At 45.0% G+C, this 26,436-nt stretch overlaps 1 protein-coding gene across 4 annotated transcripts in view; it reads left to right on the forward strand.

Moving 5' to 3' along the window:
* The first annotated feature begins 4,794 nt into the window (after positions 1–4,794).
* Positions 4,795–26,436, forward strand: part of PROM1 (prominin 1) — a 95,993-nt gene continuing 74,351 nt past the window's right edge. Inside the window, exons 1-2 of one of the 4 annotated variants that reach the window (XM_059923303.1) lie at positions 4,795–4,976; positions 11,436–11,879. In XM_059923303.1, coding sequence (XP_059779286.1) covers positions 11,657–11,879 — 223 coding nt within the window. In that variant the 5' untranslated portion in view covers positions 4,795–4,976; positions 11,436–11,656. Of the gene's footprint in view, positions 4,977–5,025; positions 5,300–5,591; positions 5,727–6,332; positions 6,422–11,435; positions 11,880–26,436 lie in introns of those variants that run through there. The other 3 variants (XM_059923302.1, XM_059923304.1, XM_059923306.1) reach the window with 3 other exon arrangements.

The raw sequence follows: 26,436 nt of genomic DNA on the forward strand, positions 1-26,436 counted from the left end.
CACCTGCCCCTATTAACAGTGTGACTGACTTTTCATAAGTATGTTCTGGGTCAGGGTAACTAGAATCTCTAGCTCCTGACGAGTAGCAGTGTTACTGAACTCAGATTCAGCTGCTTGTTGCTCAAGAATCCAATACTGAGAGACAAGTGTTAGGTGAAAGGAAAGATAGCTTTATTGAGGAAGCTGGCAATCCTGGGGAGAAGGTGGACTCATGTCCCAAAGAACCAACTCCCAACTCCCCAGGTTTTGATTGGAGATTATATAGGGAAAAGAGGAAGGGGCTACATGCTAGGGAGGGGGTAATCTTCTATTTTCAGAGATGATTGTCTTGATTACATGGTTCCAAATATCCATCAGTTCTCTCTTGTGGTTGGAACATTATCTGAGCCATAAATCTCTGGTTAGCTGGGAGGACTCCTCAGGGTCATGCTCGATTTCAGGTGCTGAGTAAATGTTACTGAATGAATGAATGTATGAATGATTAACAGATGTTTAATAAGTGCTTTCAGATGATGCAGAAGATAAATGCAAATTAATAGTTCTTTAGAGGAAAGTAATAATAGTAAGTATTCCCAGAGGGGTAAAACACTGCATGCATAGATGTAAGTTTTGTGTTGTATAAATAAAAGTTCCTGGGTGAATCTCTTTTGGGATATAATAAAAACTGAAAACTATAGAATCAGAAATTGTGGAATTTTCCTGTCTACCTCCTCTGCAATTTAGCTGGAAAGAACCCTGCTTTTCTCAAGAAAATAAGAGCAAGTATCCTAACACTTTATAATTCTCTGACCTTCTGCTGCTCTCATTTTTTCCATACTGTTACTAAAGACAGATTATGAAGCCCCATCTGAGTTAGTGCATGTTAAAAATGATGTCAGGGGGAAAGCCACAGATGAAAGCCAGCCCTAGAGATGAGGCATTTATTTGAAACAGTTACCGAAAGACAGATACAGCACATAAAATATAAAACTACCCAATACCTGCCTCATTAAATTGTGACTGTTTTCCAAGTTCTCCCCAGGTTTGGAATCCAGGCTCTGAGGTACTATCCTTGGCCTGGCCCCTTCTCTTTCTTTCCTCCTCTTGGTCCAAACTAGATTGAAGTTTTTTTCCTCTGAATTACTATGCAGTGGGCTTGATGGATGAGTTACAAATCTTAGCTGAATGTTCTCAAAGTACAAGAAGAATGTATTCTTGGCTTTTGGTTATTAAACACCAGCAATGCTATTTTTTGGCATCTAAGCCCAGAGGCAAGTGGAAAAAAGCAAGATTAACAGGAAATCATGAGGTAAAACATTTATAGGAGAACCTTGGCTTGCATGAAGTCATTCCCTTCAAAACTAGTGGAATTTCTATTTAGAACAATTTCTCTTTCCCTCTCACTGGCTCTCTGTCTCTCTCTCCTTTTCCCTCTCTCCCTGGCTGTCTCTTACACAAATTTCAGTCTTAAGAAGACAAGGCAGTGGATGTTGAGATTGCATAAACCCGTTTTTCTAAAGCATCATACGATGCAATGTTTGTTGGTCATACAAATACATTATTTTGGGGGAACATAGTTATTTATAGAAAATTTCAGGTTAATTAGAATAATATACTCACTAACCTATTTTGTTTTAGTCTTAGTAACTCAGAGAAAAATATTCAAAGTTCTTCATAAGGAACATCTTGTCAAAGATCAAGGATTGTTGAATGACCAAGTGTTGTGTACTCAGACAATAACTGATTTCAATCAACACTTCATTTCTAATGTTACATAACCCTGATCACTTTTCTTGAAACTTAAGTTTGTTATTGTAGTCCTGTTGTAATTTCCCTTTTATTATGGTTCACTATTTAACCCAGCACTGTCCAATAGCCCTGTCTGTGATGATGGAAATGTCCTGTCTGCACTGTCCAAGATGGTAGCCTTTAGTCTTATGTGGTCATTGAGCATGGCTATTGACCAGTGAGGAATGTGAAGCCCAGGGGGGTTACATGACTTACCAGGGAACACACTGGCTGTTCGTGACTGAACCTGAATGAATCTTCTGGATCCTTCTAGGATGCCCTGCTGCCTCCTGTTTAGATTTCATTTGGGCAGGCAAAGTGAGAAGCAATTTCAGAAAGGGGGACAATTTTTGCATCTAATGACTCAGCGTGTGTATGGGAATAACATCACCCCCTCTGGCCTTGCATATAACATATGACATAGAAATTCAGTTGCACTAAATCAAAACCACAATGAGGTATCACCTCACACTGGTCAGAATGGCCATCCGCAAAAAGTCTACAAATAATAAATGCTGGAGAGGGTGTGGAGAAAAGGGAACCTTCCTACACTGTTGGTGGGAATGTAAATTGGTGCAGCCACTATGGAGAACAGTACAGAAGTTCCTTGAAAAACTAAAAATAAAGCTGCCATATGATCCACTCCTGGGTACATATCTGGAAAAAACACGAAAACTCTAATTCGAAAAGATATATGCACCCCAATGTTCATAGCAGCACTATTTACAATAGCCAAGACATGGAAACAACCCAAGTGCCCATCAACAGACGACTGGCTTAAGAAGATGTTTTATATATATATATATATATATATATATATATATATATATATATATACACACACACACACACACACAAAATGGAATATTACTCAGCCATAAAAAAACAATGGAATATTGCCATTTGCAGCAACATGGATGGACCTAGAGAATATTATGCTTAGAGAAATAACTCAGAGAAAGACAAATACTACATGATATCACTTACATGTGGAATCTAAAAAATAATACAAATGAATCATATACAAAACAGAAAGAGACTCACAGACATAGAAAACAAACTTATGGTTACCGAAGAGGAGAGGGTGGGGAGTGACAAATTAGGAGTATGGGATTAACAGTTACAAACTATGATACATAAAAGAGATAAGCAGCAAGGATAGCACAGGGAATTATATTGAATTTCTTGTAACAACCTATAATGGAATACAATCTGCAAAAAAAAAAAAAAATTGAATTACTGTGTTGTACACCTATAACTAACACAATATTGTAAATCAACTATACCTCAATTTAAAAAAAAGAGAAAAGAAATTCAGTTGTGCTGAATAGTGGGACTGTAGGATTAGAACTCCAAGCCAAGTTGAACAGAATAAATCATTAGTTCCTGTTACAGTCTGCCTAAGGCTGCTCAGAACACATCTTAACATTGTGTTCTATGTTTGCTATTTATTCATTCATTTATTAAACACCTATGATGGCCCAGGTAGAGTAGGTGTTGGGGGTATGAAACGGATAAAAACAGCTAAAGCATTCAGTGCCTGCAGGAAGACTGATGGCCAACCATTTCAATCCACACTACATTATCTGTCAGGAGAGTACAGGCCCCAGAGGGTTTTATGTTGTCTTTGGGGCACTGGTATGTTAGGATAATCATGGGCTCTGGAGGCCACATCTGGGTTCAGATTCAGTGCGTCACTTACTAGCTCTGTGACCTTGGGCAAATTACTGAAACTCTTTTAGCGTTATCTTTAAGATGGAGATAATACTATGCTGCTGTTGTTGCTAAGATTACATGAAATAATGCACATAAAGCACTTGGCATACTGCCTCATCTGTAGTGAGCATTCATTAAGTTTCAGCTATCACCACTATTATTGTTATTATTATTATTATCATCATCATCATTATTATTAGGAGTAAAAATGAGCTTCGTGAGGCATAATTATTTTTACTTTGCAGACAAGGAAACAGGCTCAGTGAGATTAAGCAGCCAAAGCCACAGCGATGAAAAGGGACAGGGCCAAAATTTGAGGCAGGGCAGAGCTGGCTGCCCTCAGGCGGGAAGAACTCACCTTTGGGCCCCACCCAGAGAGGGCTGCCCTTGAGCAGAAGTGCTGGGGCCTCTGGAAGTGTTCAAGCAGAGGCCCTGACCAGTTTCAGAGGGAGAAACAGCAGGCCTGATTAGATGTCTCAGGGCACCACCTAACTTTGCGTGCCTATAGTGCAGTTTTCAGAAGTTTCCTGAACTAGCATTTATCCAGGAAAGATGCACATTCAAGATCAGTTTAAACTTTAAATCAAACAAAAATAATGCTCTTTCGAGCACCTGTTTTATGCTAGATTCTGGGGTAAGTGAAAGAGCTGTTGAGTTAACCTTCCTGGCCATCATTCAGTTGTCAGTCTGTCCATCCTTCCATGCATCCATCAATCCATCCATATCACAAACATTAAACACCTGCTGTGTGCTAGACACCGTCCGGAAGGTGCTTTTCTTCCATTAGTCTTATTTTTCCTACCAGAGAGTACTTCTCCACTCAAGATAGGAAGTAGTGAGTGAGCAGTGAGGTGAGCACGGTTAGAAGAGGGAGTGGTTGCTTCTGGCAGAAGGTCCCCATCCCTCAGCTTGAGGGGATGGCAGGCAACGCACAGCCAAGAGACCGGTATGAAATGAGTAATGAAAGCTCCGTGTGCTTGGAGCTATAGCGGATGCCTGTGTGCGTACATGGGAGCAAGGGCTGCTTTGTGCCGGTTTTATAGCTCCAGCCACTAGCATTACTCTTGGTACACGCTAAGGAACCAAATGATTGGGGTTTTGTTTTATCTGAGTAATTTTTTTTTTTTTTTTTTTGAAGTCTTGGAAACGCAATAGAATCGTCTAAAGCGGCAGAGGGAGTCAACCGAGGCAGGTCTGAGGTGGAACCAGAGAGATGCGAAGTTTTTAGAAGAGGAGCGGCGTTCCAAGTAAACCGCTCAGCCTGCCTCAAGGAGGCGTGGGTCCTGTGGGAGGGACGTGCTCTGTGGAGCGGGACTCTAGCCTCAGGAAATGGATGCAGCTAGGTCCCAGCGGGTGCCCCGGGGTATCGTGGCGAAGCTGCTCAGCTGGTCCAACCGGGAGCGCGCGAGCCGAACTCCAGGATTAGCTATCTCTGAAGTACCGAGTCAGTGCCCACCGGCCACCTGGCTGCGCGCTCAGCTCTCCCGCCGCGGGTGAGTACATTTCAGGAAGCAGTGCATTGCGGCAGCCTCGTTCGCAAGTCCCGCCCGGGAGCTGGGGAGGCCGCAACAGGTCCCCAAGGGCACCCTGGGCCTCGCCGGCGCGCCTCCAAGGCAGGCGCCTTTCCGGACCCGCCCCGTCCCGGGGTCTGGCCGGCGCGCGGGGCAGCGGGGCGGCCTCTCCGGAAGCCATCCCGGTGGTCCCCGAAGCCGACTCATAAATCATTCATGAGCCGGGGCCGGGCGAGCAGGGCTGGGAGGAAAGAGGGGGGCGGCAGCGGCGGCGAGGGCTGACCGGTAGCTGGACCGGGCGCACGGTGAGTAGCTGCGTCCTCACGCCGGAGCTCGGAAGGTGTCTGCGTCCCAGACCCGGGGGCTGAGTGCACCCCTTTCCAGAAAGCTGGGGGCGGGGAATGGGGAATGGAGGGGCTTGCTCTGCTCCCTTCTCCTCCCAACCCTCGGCACCCCCTCCCCGGCGCCGCGGCAGGTGGTGCGAGCCCGGGAGCGTCGGGGGAACCAGAGGGGCTGCAGGGCCGGCGACGTGGACCCTGCGAGAGTTCCGGGCAGGGCGCAGACGCACGCAAACTTTGCGGGCTGCGTGGTGGGTCTTCTTTCCGCCCACTGGAGGGGAGCTGGCGGCTGCGGCCAGGTTCCGGGGCGCGAGCAGGCGGTGGGAGCGCGAGTGGGGGACCCAGACCCCGAGGCCACCGGCTCGTTCTCTGAGAGGGCGACGGACGAGGCGAGGTTGGTCCGGGGCTTGGGAACTGTTCGGCGGTGAGGGGAGTCCTGGGGAGTGGAACGAGGGGTGCGGGACACTGACTCTCCCCAGCTGGGTATGGAAAGGGGTCACCTAACTCTGGTTTGCTAAAAGAAGTATGCGGTGCAATCGACCATCACAGGAGGGGGGCTCTGGGGGTGCCATGGGAGGCCTTATCGCCTTGCCCATCTGGGAGCGCACGCACCCCTGGCTTGATGCATCCCCCCCGGTCCGCTTTGGGTGCACAGCGCGGGGACCTTTGGTGATTGCCTGATGGAGAACGGGATGATGGAGGCGCACCCCGCTGGGTTAGGCGCCGGCCAGGACAACAAAGGGAAGCGTGGACAGAGGAGGAGCTTCGCGGTGCGGGAGAGTCGGGGGCCCCAGGTCAGTTTCCTCGAAAGCCCTCTCCGAGAGCGGCGGGGGATGCGATCAGGGGTGCCTGGGGCACACGGCTTAGGACGGCGACCCCAGTCCACGCCAACCCGCGCCTCGGCGGGGAACCGGCGCCGACTCTCTCGGGGCAGCCAAGTTACTCCGGCAACCCCCTCCCCCAGGCGACGGCGGATTCCTCGAGTCTCCTGGCTTCCCGCGCCCGCCTTGCCGCCCATCCTTTGTCCCGGAGCCGGGGAGAGGTTCCTGGCGCGGAGGGAGCGAGGGCACGAGCGGCCCCGGCCTGCAGGTGGGTTGGAGGGGAAGGCTGGGGAAGCGGCGCCACCAGCTTTCTGTAGCAACAGGTTGCGCCTGTAGCCCGCGGCGGCTGCTGACCTTGCTCCTGCCCGGGCTGGAGGAAGGTTTTCCCGGGTTTCTGAGAGAGGCGGCTGATCTTTGTTAACACAAGCAGGTGTGATTGAGGTCCTTGAACGTCCCCTCCCCCCATCCCAACAGAGACCCACCGGAGACCCAAACAGCTGCTGTTCTTTGGTTGCTTGGACCGTATGAAATTGCCGTTTTCGCAAGACTTGAATATCACCAACTTCCTATTATTCAATGTGTGTGAAGTTAACTACTTAGGCTTTTCTCACTCATTTGTGAGTTTCCTCCTTCAGTGTTCTGGAAGCTGTTCTGCCTGTCAGGGTGAGCCTCGCGGCCATGGTGGAGTTGAGATTATTGCTGTTCGCAGGGGCAGTCCAGACCCTCAATCGACGGCCAGTTGTGTGTGTGCCAGGCGTTGTACCTATTCCATTTCCAACCCTCCCACGCTATTTAAAACACCATTTTACAGACTAGCAAAAAGGAAAGCGTGGAGATTGTAAGCAACTGCTGTCACAGAGCTCATCAGTGGGACTAGAGACTTCCCAGTCTCGAAAGCCAGGGCTCTGGTCCCTGCAGCAGCGCCCCTTAGTTTAGTTTTGTTTTCTTAATGTATCCCATAATTTTTAAATGAACTTCCTTATGAGTTCCACGCTGGACTATTTCTGTGTATCTAGTAAGGTGAAGCAAAGTGCATCAAAGGATAGGTTGAAAATAATAAAACTTTAAACCAAATATTGTTTCGTCGGGACTGTTTAAAATATGAAGGAAATCAGTTTTGCAGGGGTCAAGAGTTCGCTCTGAGATTTGATCAAGGTCAGGATGCATTGTTAAAAATGACAGAAGCCAATTCTGGGTAATTTTAGTCAAAAAGGGACTGGTTACTGGGTGGCTTAGCGAAGTGACCGAAAGGCTGGCTAGCCAGGCTCAGGAGCCCGGAGGAGTGGGACTCAGGACATGCAACAGGACCCCGGATGGGTGTATGGCCATGGCTGCCACCGTTAGACTCTGGCTGTGGCTGCTGGCTTGTTGCCATCATTGCTAGGATGAAGTGGAAACTTCCTCTGCCTCAGTGCGTCTCATGCACAAGCCCAGGAGTAAGCGTCTGATTGGCTGAGCCTGGGCTCAGTTTGGGCACCTCAGCTGGCCTCACAATGAGAGGCAGGGCTGCCACCCCCCAGACTCACAAAGGTGGGCTCAGAAGTTGGGCATCTCCCATCCACCCGCCCACCCCCCAAAAACCCTAGATAACACCTACACAGATCCTTTTAAAAGAAATTCCTTCAAAAAATTCCATCAAAAAGAAAAAGTAGAGAAGAAGTGAAGCTGGATGGTCATCGTATTTGTTTTTAAACCAGTGTTCATGGAAGTGCCGATCTCTGGACCCCAGGCTCAGAATCATGTGAGGTATTTGCTTAAAATTCGTGTTCTTGGGTCCCTTTCCAGGGGACCCAGGAATCTTCATCCCATAAACCAGAAAATGGTGAACCTACCTTATTGATTAGTCTAGTGCCTGTTTGAGGAGAGAGGCCCCAAGGGAGCGATTTCCAAAGCCTGCTAAGTCAAGGATTGCAGCTGAAAGTATGGCCCCCCAGAGTGGTAGACCAGTTGTTCCGTCATGGATGAATCCAGTGAGGAGACAGTCTGCTCCCTGTGTTGGAGGAAACAGCTACAAGCAATCCAACACCTCCCTCCCGCGGGCTGTAGACTGCTCATACACAGGTGCTTGACCAATTTTGAAATAGGTCAACCTGACCATTTTGTGTCAGTCTTCTCTCTACCTGCCACCATTTGATGTCAGCCATCCTTATTGAGTGCCTACTGTGCGCCAGACTCCAAGGGTATGGAGAAGATGAGGAAGTCAGGGACCCCACCAAGCTGTTGGGCTAGATCAGTTCAAGGTGATACAAGAAGGGCGTTTGGGGTGCTTTTGCCTCACGTCTGTTGTTCTGCAGTTGTGTTTGGGAAGATGGAGGTGTCTTTGGAAAGCGGCATGGATTAGCCAGGAGGGAACTCAGGAACAGTGCTGGCTCTCAAACCTTAGTTGTCTAAGAATCTGTCACCAGGGGAGCATGTTAAAAATGCAGATTAATGGGCCACATCTCCAGAAATGAGGTCCTATAATTTCATTTTAAACACAGACTCCGTTTTACGCTGATGCGGCTGTTGGGTCGGGAGCCGTCTTGGGTTTTCTGCTGGCAGTTCCCTGAGCTGCTCTCAGTGGCTCTCGCTACCTAGTGTGCTTTCCCAGGGAAGTACCCAGACCTTCTTTTTTGGAACAACGATTCAAACTGAGATGAAACCTTTTTCCTTTTTGCCTTGACTTTTATCCATTGTCTAGTGTTTCATAAGTAGTGAGATGTTCCTAAAAGTGGTCTAAACTTTAAGAGGGACCTACCCTCTGGAGCAAGACGCACGTGCTGCTCAGGTGTCGCCCTGACTCAGTGGAACACCCCATCTTTGCATTTCCGTTGGGATTTCTTTTCCCCTGCTTCTTCACCAAGGATGTCTGGAAGTCTGTTTATTCATAGCTTTCCCGTGGGCCTTCTGCCATTTCCCTCCCGCTGTGTTTCCCTCTGTCCCTAGCTGAGGCTTGGTGGCATTACCAGGAAGTCAGCCTTTCTTAGCAGCTGAGCCTCTAATCCGTCCAGCTGCTGTACTCCTGCCTGTCCTTTAACAGATAACAAGAGAGGACGGGAATGTGGTGTGTGCCTGTGTGTGTCAGTGTGTGGAGTGTACGTTCCTGGTGTGTGCTTCGTCTCTGTGAGGTGTGTGTCATTGTGAGTGCATGCACGGTGTGTGTGACGTGTGTGTGCATGCCCACCTGCCTGCCTGAAGCAGCACGGCCCTGTCCTACCTGAATAACCACACGCCCCCTCTCCTTTCACTTCTTCCTCCTGCCCTGTGCAGCCCTGCAGGCTTCCAGAGAGGGGCCTTGCAAAAGCCGACTTGCTTTGTTTCCTCCTTCTTATTTGTTCTCCCTGGATATGATTTGAAGTCTGAGCAGGGTGCTGGTGCCTGGTAGAACCAGTGAAAGGCTAGAGCACTTCAGAGCCTGAGGACAGGTTGTTGGCAGCAGCCATGCCTGGCAGGGATGGCCCTTTGGAAACGGTCCCCAGGGTCCTGGTGTGTCTGTGTCTGTGGGTGAGATGGACCTGGAAGCTAGGGGTTCCATGAGGTTGGCACTCGGTGTCACTGGGGATCTGAGCAGCCCATGATTTGATAATGGGAGAGTCAAGGGTCATTCCATTGGCAGGCCTGTGCAGAAGTAATAGGAGTGGTTGTGAGGCTTAGAAGATGAGGCAGTATCTAAGGGGACCCGATATGAATGAACGTCTTCATTCAAATAGCTCATTAAATCCTACCTGTTGTGTGGAGCTTTCTTCAACTTGGTGGAATATAGGTAGCGGGTCCTCTAGCCTTTTGTGCAGTGTGTCACTTTCTTGGTAGTCCCTCTCCTCCATCTTGCAGTGTGTGTTTCAGGAGCACCCTGTCTTTATTTTGAAAGTTCCTGAGTGTGTATCTGATGTAGAAAAGGAAATCAGGGTGTTCCTGACCCCAGAAAAGAATGGGCAAGCAGAGTATCCCAGTTGTTTTTTTTTTAAAAGAGGAACTTTATTAATTAACTAATTAATTTATTTTTGGCTGTGTTGGGTCTTCGTTTCTGTGCGAGGGCTTTCTCTAGTTGTGGAGAGCGGGGGCCACTCTTCATCGCCGTGCGCGGGCCTCTCACTATCGCGGCCTCTCTTGTTGTGGAGCACAGGCTCCAGACGCGCAAGCTCAGTAGTTGTGGCTCACGGGCCTAGTTGCTCCGCGGCATGTGGGATCTTCCCAGACCAGGGCTCGAACCCGTGTCCCCTGCATTGGCAGGCAGATTCTCAACCACTGTGCCACCAGGGAAGCCCCCATCCCAGTTGTTTTTGATTCATCTAGCCTGTTGCAGTGGTACAAGCAAAGCAGCTGTTCTGGCTTATTTGGTTTTATATTCAGCAGCTCTTACTGATAGCCAACTGTATGCCTGCCTTATGTTCAGTTCTGGGGAGAGAAACTCAAGGAGGACGGGTCCCCGCTGCCCTCACTAGACAGTGGGCTGGTAGCTGATTTTAGGTTCCTGATCTTTCTCCCTTTCCCCAGGGGAGGGCGGGAGTCTTCCTCTGCTCTGCCTCTCATCGCCTGGACCCCGAGTCATCCAGGTGGTGACTTGGGACAGGGATTTCCATCACGGCTACCTGATGAGCATATTAGACAGAAACCAGTGTCACTGGCCTTAAAGAGCTTGTTCCCTGCCCTTGAGGCCATGCTTGTCTAGTTTGGGCTGGGGGTGAGTGAAGGTGGGTTGAAATGAGATCAGTGAGCACATTAATAAAATAAAAGGTGGAGTAAGACATATCTCCAGAGATGGGGAGAACAACCCAAAATTGGAGGAAGAATAAGCATCTCATCTATTGCTGGGGGCCTCTGCTTCTCTGACTGCGAGAGAGGGCTCTGTAGGGAGAGTGTCTTGGAGTTGGGAGAGTCCAAACTTGGGCTTTGAAAGCAAACTGCTGGGTTTGAATTCTACCCCACCATGAGTCAACCATGGCCTCAGGCAAGTTGCTGAATTTCTGAGTCAGTTTCCTCATGTGTAAAATGGGATAATGCCTTAACCGAGGTCCTACCCGTAAAGCATGTAGAGCGTGTCTGGAATGTGGTAAGTGCTTAATGAATATCAGTTTCCAAGACCACACACTCGTTACACTAGCTGGTATTTCTGGGTCTGGCCCCTAGCATGGAACCTTCCAGCTTTCCTGCCCCTGTGCCCTGAAGCAGTCTCTGTGTTTGCTTCCTCCGCAGCGGATTAGGCTGAGGGCTTGCTCTAAAGCCTTGCAGCCTCTCCTCCAGGGGAGCTGCCAGTGCAGGCAGGCTGCAGGCATTAGTGACCCCGCCCCTTCTCTCCCTGCCAGGGATGGTGCTTTGATCGACTGACCGTACCCCCCCAGCCGAGAAGGTTCTCTGCCACCCTTCACCGCATGCCAACCCAGCCAGAAAACCAAGGATTCCGCAGACGCAGTCCTCGCCACGCCTCTTCCGCACAGAAACACACTCCTGTCTCCCCCGAGGCTTCCAGAACCTCTGAAGAGGGAGGCCCCCAGTTCTACCTCATGTTTGGGGCATCTTGCTAGCCATGGCCCTTCTCCTTGGCTTCCTGCTGCTGCTGGAGCCTCACGGGGACACCACGTCAGAGGGGCCGCCGCCATCATCCACATACATTCCTGATGGTTTGGAATTTGAATTTCCTCCAACGAACTATGAGACCAAAGATTCTTATGAAGTTGGACCCACTGGCATCTTCTTTCAAATTGTGCACATCTTTCTACACATGGTGCAGCCGAATGCTTTCCCTGAAGGTAAGCGCCAGTGGCGGGACAAGATAGAGTATATCTCCAAACATACTCACGGGCACACACACGATATTGTTTGTTAATGACAACACGATCGGTGCAGAATATACTCCGTATATTAAAGTATGAGATTCAAAGTGATTGAATTGCACAGGAGCAGAAAGTATTTAGCCAGAAGTTAAGAAAAATAAATAGGTTGTCAGGAATGTGATGACAAAATGAAATCAAACTGTGTTGCTATGTTGTTTTTCCAATTCTTTATCCTTCTTCCCCTCCTTTTTTGTTTTGCTTTGTTTTGTTTTTTGGTTAGAGTATTGAATTATTCTCAAGTTCATACCAAAGGTAAAAGTTAGGGTAAAAATGCAAATTCTCTGTCATCAAACGAGAAGTTAATAATGACCTCTCATGGCCATTTAAAGTTACAAATTTAACTCTCTGCCACCCACCGCAAAATGCAGTTTTGACACTGCTTAGGGCAAGGCCAGGGCGGACCATACCTGTTACCTGGGTAACTTGTTTGCTTTAGGTCTAAGAGTTTGAGTGTGAAGCCAGGAGGGAACTTTCATGGCATCGTGCTGTTGTTTTGCGTGCATACTATCTGGCCTTAACACTGCGGCTCATCTGTACTCGGAAGTCTTCCGGGTATATGTTTTCAGGAATGGGATTATGAAAATTTAAATGGTCTGTGGGAATTGTTTGCTATTAGGGTTTGGCAGTCTAAATTTTTATTGATTTAATGTTAAGTCTAGCTTAAGTTTGTTCTTTAAACTACAAAGATTTGAATATTATCAGTGACTACTAAATATTATAAAATTTGTAGTAATCTTTATCATCTTCCTTAGCTGGCCAGCCATTGTTCATAAGCAGATTATTTGTGTGTGTGTGTGTGTGTGTGTGTGTGTGTGTGAGAGAGAGAGAGAGAGACAGAGACAGAGACAGAGAGACAGAGAGAAAATGTATTTAGTGAACTTCAGCACCTGTTTATATTATGAGCAGTTTACAGATTTTCTTAATATACATTTACATAGAATTTTTTACATTTATTTGTCTCAGATTAAGCAATTGAAACAGTTTGAAGTGTAGTTTTCAATTTTTTGTTAGTTTAAAATTCGATTCAATGAAGTAAATCACCCTGAGCCCTACTGTCACAGAAGAGAGTCCTGAACAAGTACTGCTTACTGTTTATGTCGCTGCTTAAAAGACTAAATTTGGAAATCCAAAGGACAGAAGTAGAAAACAAATTGAGTTTATTTATTCATGTTGAATACAAATTCACTCTTCTCAATAAATATCTTTTTGTTTACTTTTGGACTTGATGTAAATATAATTGAATAAATAAACACCTACTAGTGTTTTTAGTCTTGGCTTCTTTGTTTTTTTATGTAAAAAGCATAGAATTCAGTTGTTTAATACGAATTTACAGTGACTTCTTTAAAAAGATTGTGAAGTCTCCTGTGTCATTCTAAGGCAGATCATGTAATTAATCCTATAATCTCTTTCCATATGTCGTTTTATTTTTCTCCCTCTAGATTTCATGTGAAGGCTTCCTCACACTTGTTTCACAAGGGAAAACAGTATCTTTAAAGGTCTTCATTCAAATGATCAGGTTAAAAGACATCCTGCTTCCAATGCATTCTAGGGTTTTCACCACCAACATCATGATTAGTCTAGAATTTAAATCCTAATGTAATCTGAGGGTGTTAGCCTTGCTTGTCCCTTGACCTTCGTCAATACTTATTACTTCGGAGAAAGAAATTCCCAGAAACAGACCAGCACTACCCCTTTCAGAAAAAATTGTCAGGTTGCTTAGCGAATATAATACTGAATTTAGCAGGTGCTGTCTTGGTGTGTTGGCTTTCTTCCACCATCCCATTATTCATATTCTTTCACCCAGTTACGAGGTTTCATAATAGCCTCAAAGTGCTCATTAGGTGCTTTGCAACATAAAGGATACTATGAGACAATCATGGTTTTTCGTGGTTTTTTTTTCCCCTTGGCACGTGACTTTTTTTTTTTTAAAGGAATTCCTTTATTTTTATTATTTTTATTATTTATTTATTTTTAGCTGCGTTGGGTCTTCGTTTCTGTGCGAGGGCTTTCTTTAGTTGCGGCAAGCGGGGGCGCCTCTTCATCGCGGTGCGCGGGCCTCTTCACTATCGCGGCCTCTCTTGTTGCGGAGCACAGGCTCCAGATGTGCAGGCTCAGCAGCTGTGGCTCACAGGCCCAGTTGCTCCGCGGCATGTGGGATCCTCCCAGACCAGGGCTCGAACCCGTGTCCCCTGCATTGGCAGGCAGACTCTCAACCACTGCGCCACCAGGGAAGACCTGTGACTTTTTTTTTAAATTGAAGTATAGTTGATTTACAATGTCCTGTTGGTTTCAGGTGTACATCACAGTGATTCAGTTATACATATATATATTCTTTTCCCTTATAGGTTATTACTAAATATTGAGTATAGTTCCCTATGCTATACAGTAGGTCCTTGTTGGTTATCTATTTTATGCATAGTAGTGTGCATCTGTTAATCCCATCCTCCTAATTTATCCCTCACCTCCCCTTTCCCCTTAGGTAACCATAAGTTTGTTTTCTATGTCTGTGGGTCTATTTCTGTTTTGTAAATAAGTTCATTTGTTTTTTGTTTTTTTTTTTTAGAGCCCACATATAAGTGATATCATATGATATTTGTCATTCTCTGTCTGGCTTACATCACTTAGTATAATCTCCAAGTCCATCCATGTTGCTGCAAGTGGCATTGTTTCATTCTTTTTTATGGCCGAGTAATATTCTGTTGTACATATGTACCGCATCTTCTTTATCCATTCATCTGTTGATGGACATTTAGGTTGCTTCCATGTATTGGCTGCTGTAAACAGTGCTGCAATGAACACTGGGGTGCAGCAAGCCCCACAGCAGCAGAACTGGCTCTAGAAGCCAGGATTTGGATGCAATGCTAGTTTACTGAGTAGTCTTTACTCCCACAAAAATATCTGCATCTCGTGGGCTCTTGTTTTTTCTCTGTTCTCTCCTCCCCTCCCCAGGATCTGCTGTAAGGCACGCACACTGTGCAAAGTGTTAGCTCGTTTGATGCATTGGCAGGTGGATTCTTAACCACTGTGCCACCAGGGAAGCCCTGCTTTTATTTCTATAGAAATTTTCTAAAATCATTTTCCACTCTGTTTTGTCATATTTTTAAATTAGATTTTAGGATGGTTGACCTATTTGTAACAGCATTTTCTGCTAATCTGATTTGCTCCCGGGAGTTGGTGGGTCTGGTGGCGGAGCTAGGGAGGTGGTAGAAGTGGGGAAGAGGGAAGAGTTAAGCTTGGTTTCCTCAGACTTTGAGATGCCACCAGGATGTGATATTAACTGAGAGTCTTTCTGTTGCAGGTAACAGAAACCTATTAGCAAAGGCAATCGGAAAAGGGGTTTATCAACAACAAGGTCCTGCAGTATAGCACAGGGAACTACATTCAATATCTTGTAATAAACCATAATAGAAAAGAATATGAAAAAGGATATATGTATATATTCTTTTATATATATATGTGTGCGTGTGTGTGTGTGTGTATATGTATAACTGAATCACTTTGCTGTACACCAGAAACTAACACAACATTGTAAATCAACAATACTTCAATAAAAAAAATTTAGAAAAAAAGGGGGTTTATCATCAGGACTCCGGGTTACTTCCTGACACTCACGGGGGTTGGGGAGGGGATCAAGGCAGCAGGGACTCGACCGGGCTCCCGTCTTGGCTCCTCTCTGCCCCGTGGCCTCTTCATTCCTCCTCCTTCCCACCCCCCTTTCTGGGTTCTCCCATCCTGTAATCCTCCTGGTGGAGAACCAGGCTGCCAACGTCATAGGTTTCAGGCCAGCGTCCTGGAGAGTGAGTGGCTGGGCATTCTCTCTCTTTTAGTCCCAAGTCTCAATTCCAGTCCTGCCCGGGGCCAGTCACCAAGCACGGGCCCTTCGGGTGACCGTGGCTACGGTCACTCCTCGTGCCTGGGCCGGGTGCTGCGAGCCTGGCACTGTGAGGCATTGCTGGCCCCGTGGCATCACAGGCAGGGAGGTGGTTTCCAGAAGAGGGGTGGCTGGACGGACAGCCCGATAGGTGTGTCCGTGCCAATGTCCACCTGGAATTAGGATGTTTTATTATATCCAGCACCTGTGTGTTCTTACTTAATCAGACGGAGTCAGCACTGTCTTCTTTACATCACGTGACTCATGTTGGCAATGGGCCTGGCCATAAATAAGGTCATGGAGGGAAAGGACTAACATTAATTGATCCTGTCTCCCCAGTGTCACTCACTGTGCTGGGCAGTCTACGGCTGTCATCTCTTTGCATCCGAACAATTATAACAGCAAACAGCTAGTATGTGCCTGCTTTCAGGGATTTGAACAACTCAACAACTCTGTGAGCTAGGGGCTATTAATCTCATTTTACAGAAGAGGAAGCTGAGGTCCAGAGAGCTAACTGACTTGACCAGGGTCACAGAACTAGCCAGTGGCAGAGCCAGGGTTTGAATTCAGGCAGGCTGGGTTGATGGTCTAGACTCATAGTTGCCACTTGTATTTTGCTGATAAGGGAAGTGAGACTCAGGGAAGTTAAGGGAGTGTTCCAAGGTCACACACACTGACGGCTAAGGGACCAAGCCAAGGTTTGACCCAGAGCCCTGTGATGCCCGCGCCTGGGCTTGTCTCCCCCTGTGCTCCCTGGAAGGGGGCGTGTCTGGAGACTGTAACAGGCACTCCTTTAATCCATCTGATGTGTCTTCTGCTTCATAGTACAGCTTCCAGTGCTAAACTGAAAAATGAGTCCTGTTGATTGTATTCCCATAAGCTTGTCCACAAAGTCCTGAAACATGCCCCTCCCTGCCTTCCTGTAAGTGAGCAGTAGAGGTAGGCTGTGCCCTTCTGGAAAATAAATGTGTGCCAGTGCCGTGAAAGACACAAGAAGGAAAGCTTCCTGGTCTCTTCAAATACATGCAGGAAATGAGAGATTAAGTATGAATGTAAATAAAGAGAGGCCACCCCAGCAGCTGCTGGATGAAGCCTATGTGGTATTAGACATCGCTGTCTACTGGGTGGAAGAGAAGTTCTAAAATGTACACTTGGAGAAGCAGCTGTCCAATGTGGTCTGGATGGGGCAATGCTGGGGCAGAAGCATACAGCAGGAGGGACATTACAGGAGGGGTGGCCTGAGGCAGGCTTGCCACATACCCTCTGCTTGGCTGGGGTCTAGATTTGGAAATGAGCCCAACCCTTGAGTGGTAGTGATGAGCCTGCACTCTGGAGCCTCCGCCTGGGTTTGATTCCTGGCTTCTATGTTGACGAGCTGTGTGACCTTGGCCAAGTGACTTAAACTCTCTGTTTCTGAGTTTTCCCTCTGTAAAATGAAGATAATAATAATAGTACTTAGGGGATCATCATAATATTTAAATAATATTTATAAAGCAATGAGGACCTTGTCTGATAAACTAAGTGCTATATAAGTGTTTGTTGAGTAAAATATGAATGTATAAAACCCATATTCATTATAAGCTTTTAAATTAATCTTACATCTTGATGATCACATGGACAGAAGAGCAAGTATTTATTTGACTCCCACTGTACTGGTTTCTTAGGGATGCTGTAACAAATAATCACAAACTGAGTGGCTTCAAACATCAGAAATTTATTCTGTCATAGTTCTGAGAACCAGTAGTCCAAAATCAAGATATTGGCGCTCAAGGAGGCTGAAGCCTCTAGAGGAGAATCCTTCCTTGCTTCCTCCAGCTTCTGGTGGCTCCAGGTATTTCTTGGCTTGTGGCTGCATCATTCCAATCTCTGCCCATCTTCACATCTGCCTTCTGTGTCTCTGGCTCAGATCTCCCTTTGCTTTCTTTTATAAAGGCATCTGTCATTGGATTTAGAGCCCATCCTATAGCCAGTATGATCTTATCTCGAGATCCTTAACTTAATTATATCTTCAAAGACCCTTTTTCCAAATAAGGTCGCATTCATAGATTCCCGGGGTCAGGACTTGGACATATCTTTTTGGGGGCAACCATTCAGCCCATGACACCTATGACACACTTCTTTAGTTCTTCCAGAGAATAGCTCAGAGATATTAAGTGATGTGCCCAAGGTCATATTTCAGAAAAATGATGGAACCAGATTCAGAGCTGACTTGTCTGATTCCAAGTTCTTGAATTTCCATCCTGTAAGTATGTAGTGAGCTAGACCTGTTGCTGTTTGGCAGAGATGGCATCGACTGGGTTCCCCTGCTCTCAAAAGGCTGACCTTGAGCACAGAGACCTCCACCTCCACAGTCAGCTATGATGCAGGAGGGCTGGCCCATGCTGACTGTCCGGCCTGAATAGTGTGCTCATGGCTGTCCAGAGGAGGGATTAGTCATGATGGGGCAATTGCAGAAGACTTCCTGGAGGAAGGAACATTTGAACTGAACTTTGCGGGTGTGGAAGAGTTCAGGAAGCAGAGGAGAGCATTGCAGGTGCACAAGCAGAGGCCTGAGTGATGCAAGTTGAGACAGGAGCTTGTAGGATGCCTAGATGCAACAACTCAACTCATGACTGATCTTGTTTATTTCTACCTCTACCCACTCCTTTTACTCACCCCCTTCATTTTGAAGCAAATCTCAGTTTTTCTATCATTTCATCTGTAAATATTTCAGTGTATTTCTTTAAAAATAAAGACATCATGCTGTTACACTGTAGAAAGTTAACAGTAGCTCTTCAATATAATAAAATATTCAGGAAATATTCAGATTTCTCGGTTGTCTCATAAATGCAGTTTTTAAAACAGTTTGTTTGAATCAGGATCCAAATGATACCAATATATTGCAGTTGGTTAATTTGTCTCTTTGTGTCTGTTTTTAACTTATAGGATGCCTTGCCATGTCTTTTTTCCCCCTTGCAATTTATTTGTTGAAGAGCCTTGTTACTGTTCCTATAGTATTTCCCATGGGCTGAATTTTGCTGATTCCATCTTCATGGTGTTCTTTACATGTTTCTCTGTCCTCTGCATTTCATATAAACTAGGACCTATAAAGATCAGATGCAGGTTTGTTTTGGGAGAAATAACAGTTTATAGATGGTATTGAACATTTGCATCAGGAGATGGATAACATATGGTTATCTCTTTTTTTGTGATGTTAGCAGCACTGATGGTCACTATCTAGATTCATTCATTCATAGCAGGTCCAATCCTTTCAAAATTGTTTGCAAATATACTCTCAAACATATTGGAATTCTTAAGAAAAAAATGGAATTCTTTGCATATTTTGTAACTTGACTTGTTCACTTAACATTTTATTGTGGACATCTCTTCATGTCTGTTCCTATAAGTGTGTTGCCTAAAATAAAATTTAAAAGCAAGGAACCTAAAACATTCGTTCACCAATCTTTTGATGTACGGCCAAGGCTTACATTTTTTTACTATGAGTTAATTGTTTGAAGTTTAACATCAATTAGATATATAATTGATATAAAGAGCACCTATAATGCATCCTGTATAATTTTTGGTTCTTCGTTTTGATTTCTTTGAAGTGAAGCAAAACAGAGTTGAGAGCTCTGGATTTTTAGTTTGATTTTTTTCTCCCCAGACTTTTACAGCTTACTCACATGTACTTGCCTTTTCTAAGTCTTTATAGAACATTAGACTTAGTTTTCAATGCTCATTCTTTTTATGTTCATATTTCCTTAGTTTGTGTAATATTTAATTACACATTTGTATAATATTTAATTACTTATTATATATAAAGAGGCAGAAAGAAGCTTGGGAGCAAACCTAGTATTATGGGTTGAATTGTTTCCCCCTAAAATTCATATGTTGAAGTTCTAACCCCCAGTACTGCAGAAGGTGAACTTCTTTGGGGATAGGCTTGTTGTAGATGCAATTAGTTAAGATGAGGTTATACTGGGGTATAGTGGGCTCCTAATCCACTTGGACTAGTGTGCTTATAAAAGGGGAAATTTGGAGACAGATCTGGACACAGGGAGCATGCCACGTGAAGACTGGAGTCATGCTGCCACAAGTGAAGAAAGTACCAGAGGCCAGGAGGGATCTAGGACACATCCTCTCCTGGAGTCTTCAGGAGAGCACCTTTCACACCTTGATTTTGAACTTCCAGCCCCCAGAACTGTGAGACAATAAATTTCTGTTGTTTAAGCCATTTGGGGTACTTTGTTGCAACAGCTCTAGCACACTAATCCACCCTGGAAGTGAACAAGTGAACTGGTGTTTGCAGAGGGCCAAGGGTACCCAACAGAGGTGGTAACGGTGACTTCATGGTGAGGGCTGGTGCACAACCATGTTTTCTGAGGGAAGAAATTGATGGCTGGGTCATCTGGTCAGCTGCAAAGTGGGGTTTAGCTCCCAGAGCCTCCACTGTACGTTTGAATAGTCACATCGTCCAAGTTTTAATTCATGAAGATTCAACTCTATGTGCTGAAGAGTAAAAAAGAGAGAAATAACTTGAATAGTACAAATGTTTCTTCCTACTGTTGTACAACTGCATTATGTAGTATGAAGCCGACTCCTCCGTCAGCGCTTATAAGTTGTCACTGCTTGCTTGAGACAAGAGATTTAAGGGACTTTCATGAACAATTCTTTTTTGCCTGCTTTTTGTTCACTGCATTTCCTGCTTGACCTGAGGACCTAACCCCCTGGAGATCAAACACCTCATTCTGTTGCCTTCTTCCTTCCACTTGCCTTTTGGCAAACTCCTTTTGTTCCTTTAAAACTTTCTTCATGTGATACCTATTCTGGAGATCTGGTGACTCTCATCACATCATTTTGTCTGTACTATCTGTGTCATTTATACACTTCTACTATTGCATGTTTAACACTGCCTTTTAATAGTTTGCTGTCTTAGATTGTACACTTATTGATGCCAGCAGTGCCTGGCACATTGGAGACCCTTCATAATCTCTTGCTTTTGTTTTGGTATTTTTGAACTTTTAAAAATATTGTACTTTCTCCTCTAACCACTACAAATTTCTTTCTCTATTTACTTAACAAAGGTTGAACATTTATTTGCTATGTGTACTCTCTTAAAATACTAGTGTCACGATGATATCACCGAACTATCATACAGTGAAATCTGCAGGGCAATGAGCCCTTCTGAAAGAGCATGTTGCTCTGCTTTTAATTTTTTTTCTAGAATTTCCCTTACTGTCAGATTTTTGAATTTTTTTTGTTTCTTTATTGTCAGCTGTTAATTTATCTCCGCTTTCTTCAAATCCTAATACTTCACTTTATACACTTCACCTTATACAACTATCTGGGTGAGTTGCAGTGGGTGGCTTCACTTTTTCCTATAGAATTCAAAGTGTATTAACTTTGCAACAGCTATTTATATTTCAGAAACTTAAACTTTATTACCAAGATTGCTGCTTTTTTTACTTTCATGGGAAAACTCAAGTTTATAATTTTTTAGCCAACAAGATTACCAAATTTAACAGTAATTAAATATCTATGAAGAGCTCAAGGGCGAGAAATAGCTGTGATGTGAGGAACATCTTGTATGAGTCAGACTAAAGGTGACAAGGGCTCCTGGGGATACCTGAACAGAGAAGGAATAAGTATTGAATTAAATCTGAATCATCAAGGGACTTCCCTGGTGCTCCAGTGGGTAAGACTCCACGCTCCCAGTGCAGGGGCCCCGGTTCGATCCCTGGTTGGGGAACTAGATTCCACATGCCGCAACTGTGTCTGCATGCCACAACTAAGAAGTCCACATACCACAACTAAAGGATCCCATGTACTGCAGCTAAGACCCAGCGCAGTCTAAATAAATAAATAAAATAAATATTTTTTAAAAATCTGAATCAGCAAATGAGTCCAATTGTATACATTGGTTTCTTGCTCAATATTTATTAAAATAAAACTACATTTATTTTTAATATAAAAGCAACATATATAAAAGCAATATACATAGATATAAAACAACATTTTTTCTCGCTTTTTTTTTTTTAATTTATTTATTTGGGCTGTGTTGGGTCTTCATTGCTGCGTGCGGGCTTTCTCTTGTTGCAGCGAGCAGGGGCTACTCTTTGTTGCGGTGCGCAGGCTTCTTATTGCGGTGGCTTCGCTTGTTGCAGAGCACAGGCTCTAGGCATGCAGGCTTCAGTAGTTGTGGCTCGCGGGCTCTAGAGCGCAGGCTCAGTAGTTGTGGCGCACGGACTTAGTTGCTCCGTGGCATGTGGGATCTTCCCGGACCAGGGCTCGAACCTGTGTCCCTGCATTGGCAGGCAGGTTCTTAACCACTGTGAGCGCTGATGTTTTTTCTAGATTTTTATTGGTTTTCTATCAGGGCTTTTAGAGTTGCCTTTCCTACATTGCATTCAACAGCTCTTTTTCTTTGTAAAACAACCCCTCTTGACTGAGTTTTAAAAAACATTCAATTTAGAATTTGTATAAACAACTGTTGCTTTTTGTAGTCATGTTTTATCTGTTTACATAATATTTAAATAAATTCTGAAATTGCACCAATAAGTACAACTAACAGACAGTGGTTTGGGAACAAACACCAGAGACTCTTGGAGATTGTACAGCTCAGCTGGCACGAGCAGAAAGGGTGGAGACAAAACCACAAAAAAGGTGCTTCTGGTGCATTATTAACAAAACACTAGAAGAGTATATTTTGCCTGGACCACACACTTGTTGGGACAAAACTGGGGCTTTTCTAAGTCTTGAATATTTGATTATTACTTTTCCAATGATTATTTATTGGCAAGCATCTAAAATTGTGCAAATTTTAGCTTCATTTCTTTTCAGGCTTTTTTTTTTTTTTACATGACAAATACTACATGCTGACATACTGTAAAAATGGCTCCGGATCACATCTCCTACACAAGATACTGTCAACTCTGATTTACATTTACAGGAACTAGAATTTTTAACTTGGTAGTATTACAAATTCTGTCTTTTTGTGTTTTTTTTGGTGAGGAGAGTATTGGGAAAGGGGTGGAAGAATATGTCAATGAAAGAACTTTGTTTAAAATTTTTTTAATATTCTCTTAAAAATTCAAGTGAGCTCAAAGTATATACAGGAAAAAAAATCCCCCTTCATTCTGCTCCTAGTTCCATTCTCGGTCCCTAGTTTGGGGGAGGTCATGGTCAGTAGCTGAGCCTTCTTTTGTCACACAACAGGACAAAATGGGGTGGTGTTGATTCACATTCTCATGGGAGTGTCTGTGCGATCATGTGCACCTTGGTGCAGACCAAAAAATGCGACTCAAACATCCTCAAGGCCAATGTTCCTTAAATGAACAGCAGAGACAAATGACGCTTCCCAGGAATGTCTTAGGGGAGGAAACAACCTCTGGGACTCCACAGATACCTTGGCCATGTTGCCTGCCTCCCTCCCTGGATTTAACAGTGATGGTAACACAGCTGCTGGACCGTCTTAGTCTCAGGCCCAGCGGCCCCCTCCCAGCCCTGTCCCATCATCAGGGAGGCCACAGAGCCCTGAGCCCTTATCTGACTTGCATCTTGGTCAAGGATTCCGAGCTTCAGGCCACCCCAGATGTCTCCCTGCTCCTGTGCAATGTGAGAGCCTGTTTCCTCTAAAAGCACTTGAAATGATTTAAGGGCCAGCCTGCCCAGTCACAGGCTTGAATGCATGTGGCCTTACAGTGAAATAGAATCCCCCGGCATGGATCTGTGTGAACATGTGGCCGGGGGAAGGCTACAAGGGCCAGACTGGTCCCAGATGCTTTTCCAAGAATTGCTTCCTGTGCAGCATTTTTCTGAGCTCTTTTCTGGAAGAGCGAGTTAGTGCCATCGTGAATTCTCAGGCAAGCCGATGTGTGTCAGTCCTGCAGGGAAGCTGCTCCAATCAATTAAAGGAGGACTGCACAGTCACGTGCTGACAGCTGAAATGAAGGGAAAAACTGCACCAAGGGTGATTGAATTGGATTTTAAATACAGGAAAGGGGGCTTGCCCTCTGGAATACTTGGTTATATACTTGGAGGCAGGGAGCATACTTTTGATAAGTTCTAATAAACCCAGCTTGGCTTCCAAATGTCTGAAGCATCAATCCCTTTATTAAAAACCAAACCAAAGGGTTTAGTCATGTTGATGGAGGAGTTGAACAGCAGAAGTAAGAGCTCCGTGAAACTGAAAGGTACAGGACTTTGGCTGCTTGAAGGGGTTGTTAAAATGCATTCTCTCAAGTATAAATTTGGACAGACTCATTGCAGCCGCTCCAGAAGGAAATATGGTGAACTCCAGGACCTGAGGCAGTTGCATCGTTTGGGTGCCCAAATCCTCATCCACACCAGCCAAAGGAAGATGTGAGCCAAGGAGCGGGTGGGTAACGTTCATCCCAATGTCAAAGGACAGCGAACACATTTAACCAAGCCAGGCGGCTGGAAGATGGGCTTGCTAAAGTACATTCTTCAGAGGAGCAACACTTAACCTTGCGAGTGACAAACTAATTTAGTTCTGTCGTTTTTGATGGAAATCTTTTCAAAAGGCATATATTTATTTGCCTTTTAGTTTTGCACACACCAAATATAAGTTGATTTGGGGGGTTGTTCAGGGCCATCATTCAAGGTCGGTCGTCCTCAGAGACGATGTGTGATCTCCTGTCCTTGAATTAACTGGACCCCGATGACTTGGCTGGGGGATCAGGTTGTCAGGAGTTGCCATTAATGGTGGTGACAGGGCCCCTCAGATGTGCTCTGCTCCAGCACACCTACGGGGCGTACCCATTCTATGGGGGAACATAGCTGGTGTGACTGAGTCGTGGTTAGTCTTCTGTGCCCACTTGGCCAGGCTGGGGTAGCCAGTGATTTGATGAAATGCTAATCTAGGTGTTGCTGTGAAGGTATTTTGTAGATGTGGTTCACACCTACATGTGAACCCTTTCAGTGAAGGGGATTACCCTCGATAATGTGGGTGGCCCTCATCCAATCAGCTGAAAGGTCTTTAGAGCAAAACCAGATTTCCACAGGAAGAAGAAATTCAGCTTCAAGACTGTGACATCAGCTCCTGCCTGAGTTTCCAACCTGCCCTGAGATTTCCAACTTGCTAGTGCCCACAGTTCCTTAAAATCAGTCTCTCTCCTCTCTTTCCCTCTCCATCTCTATCTCTAGCTGTAGCTCTAGCTCTGTCTCTATCTCTGTTTCTATCTCTATCTCTGTCTCTGTCTCCGTCTCTATCTCTATCTCCATCTCTTCTATCTCTGTCTCTGTCTCTATCTCTATCTCTGTCTCTATCTCACCACTTACTGGTTCTGTTTCTTCAGAGAACCTGACTGACAGAGGCAGTTATTCCCAAAGTTTGGGGATGAGGGTGGTGAGTAGTGTGTAGCTGGAGAAAATTCTAGCCCTCTCCCGCATTCCAACCACTGAAGAATCAAATAAGCAAGGTCCTTCCATTTTTCCTGAGGCAGAGTTTATGATCACCAAGTTCTTTCTCTGAAGTAACCACGTTCTGTGTAGACAGTGTCCCTCTGTGAGCCCATGTGGGCTCTTTTCATCTACCCTAACCTTGTGGCTTGGTGATGGGATGGTTTACACAAGTCTGCCTCTAAATAAGTGAGGAGATTTTTTGTGTGTTTTTTTTTTTTTTTTTAAACCTTGTATACTATCTTAACTCACCTCCATTCTAGCCAGAGGACTGATATCCAATAAAGGACCTCGGCTTTGCATCAAATGATGGTCAAATATATTTGTATTTATATACTTTAAGTTAAAATAAAATGTCTAAGGCATGAGTCCCTTCTTTTTATTTTTCCACTAACCTGTCAGCTATCAGAATGGATCACACCTACTATGCTAATGTAATGTAGATTTAAACATTTTCTATGCAATGAGTTGGCTCCTTAAACATTTTTCTTGATAAAAGGTAAACTGAGTCAAATTATCCAAATAACCAGAAGTTTCCTAATTTGTTTGAATTAGTGAGATTTTCCTGTCAAGAGAAGAATCAAATTTCATTTTAGAAATCAGAATCAGGAAGCTCTAAAGCATAAAAACAATCCACAGAAAACCTAGACCAAAGAGAGAAGACAAGCTTCAACCAACTGCAGTGGAATACCTCTGTCTGTAATCCAACATAAGATCTCTTCCACATGGGGCTCTGGGGAAAGTTCTAGGGACCACATACAAATTATGTAAATGTACATTTTCACCAACTACCTTTGCATCTTGATTTATTTTTTATTTTTAAAATTTATTTTATTTATTTATTTATTTATTTTGGCCGTGTTGGGTCTTTGTTGCTGTGCGGTGGCTTTCTCTAGTTGCGGCAAGCGGGGGCTACTCTTTGCTGCGGCGCGTGCGCTTCTCATTGCAGTGGCTTCTCTTGTTGCAGAGCACGGGCTCTAGGCGGGTGGGCTTCAGTAGTTGTAGCACGTGGGCTCAGTAGTTGTGGCTCGCAGGCTCTAGAGTGCAGGATCAGTAGTTGTGGCGCATGGGCTTAGTTGCTCTGCGGCATGCGGGATCTTCCCGGACCAGGGCTCGAACCCGTGTCCCCTGAATTGGCAGGCGGATTCTTAACCACTGCGCCACCAGGAAAGCCGTGCATGTTGATTTAAATCTGCGTTCTCC

The sequence above is a fragment of the Balaenoptera ricei genome, chromosome 5 (assembly GCF_028023285.1).
Source record: "Balaenoptera ricei isolate mBalRic1 chromosome 5, mBalRic1.hap2, whole genome shotgun sequence".
Lineage (NCBI taxonomy): Eukaryota > Metazoa > Chordata > Mammalia > Artiodactyla > Balaenopteridae > Balaenoptera > Balaenoptera ricei.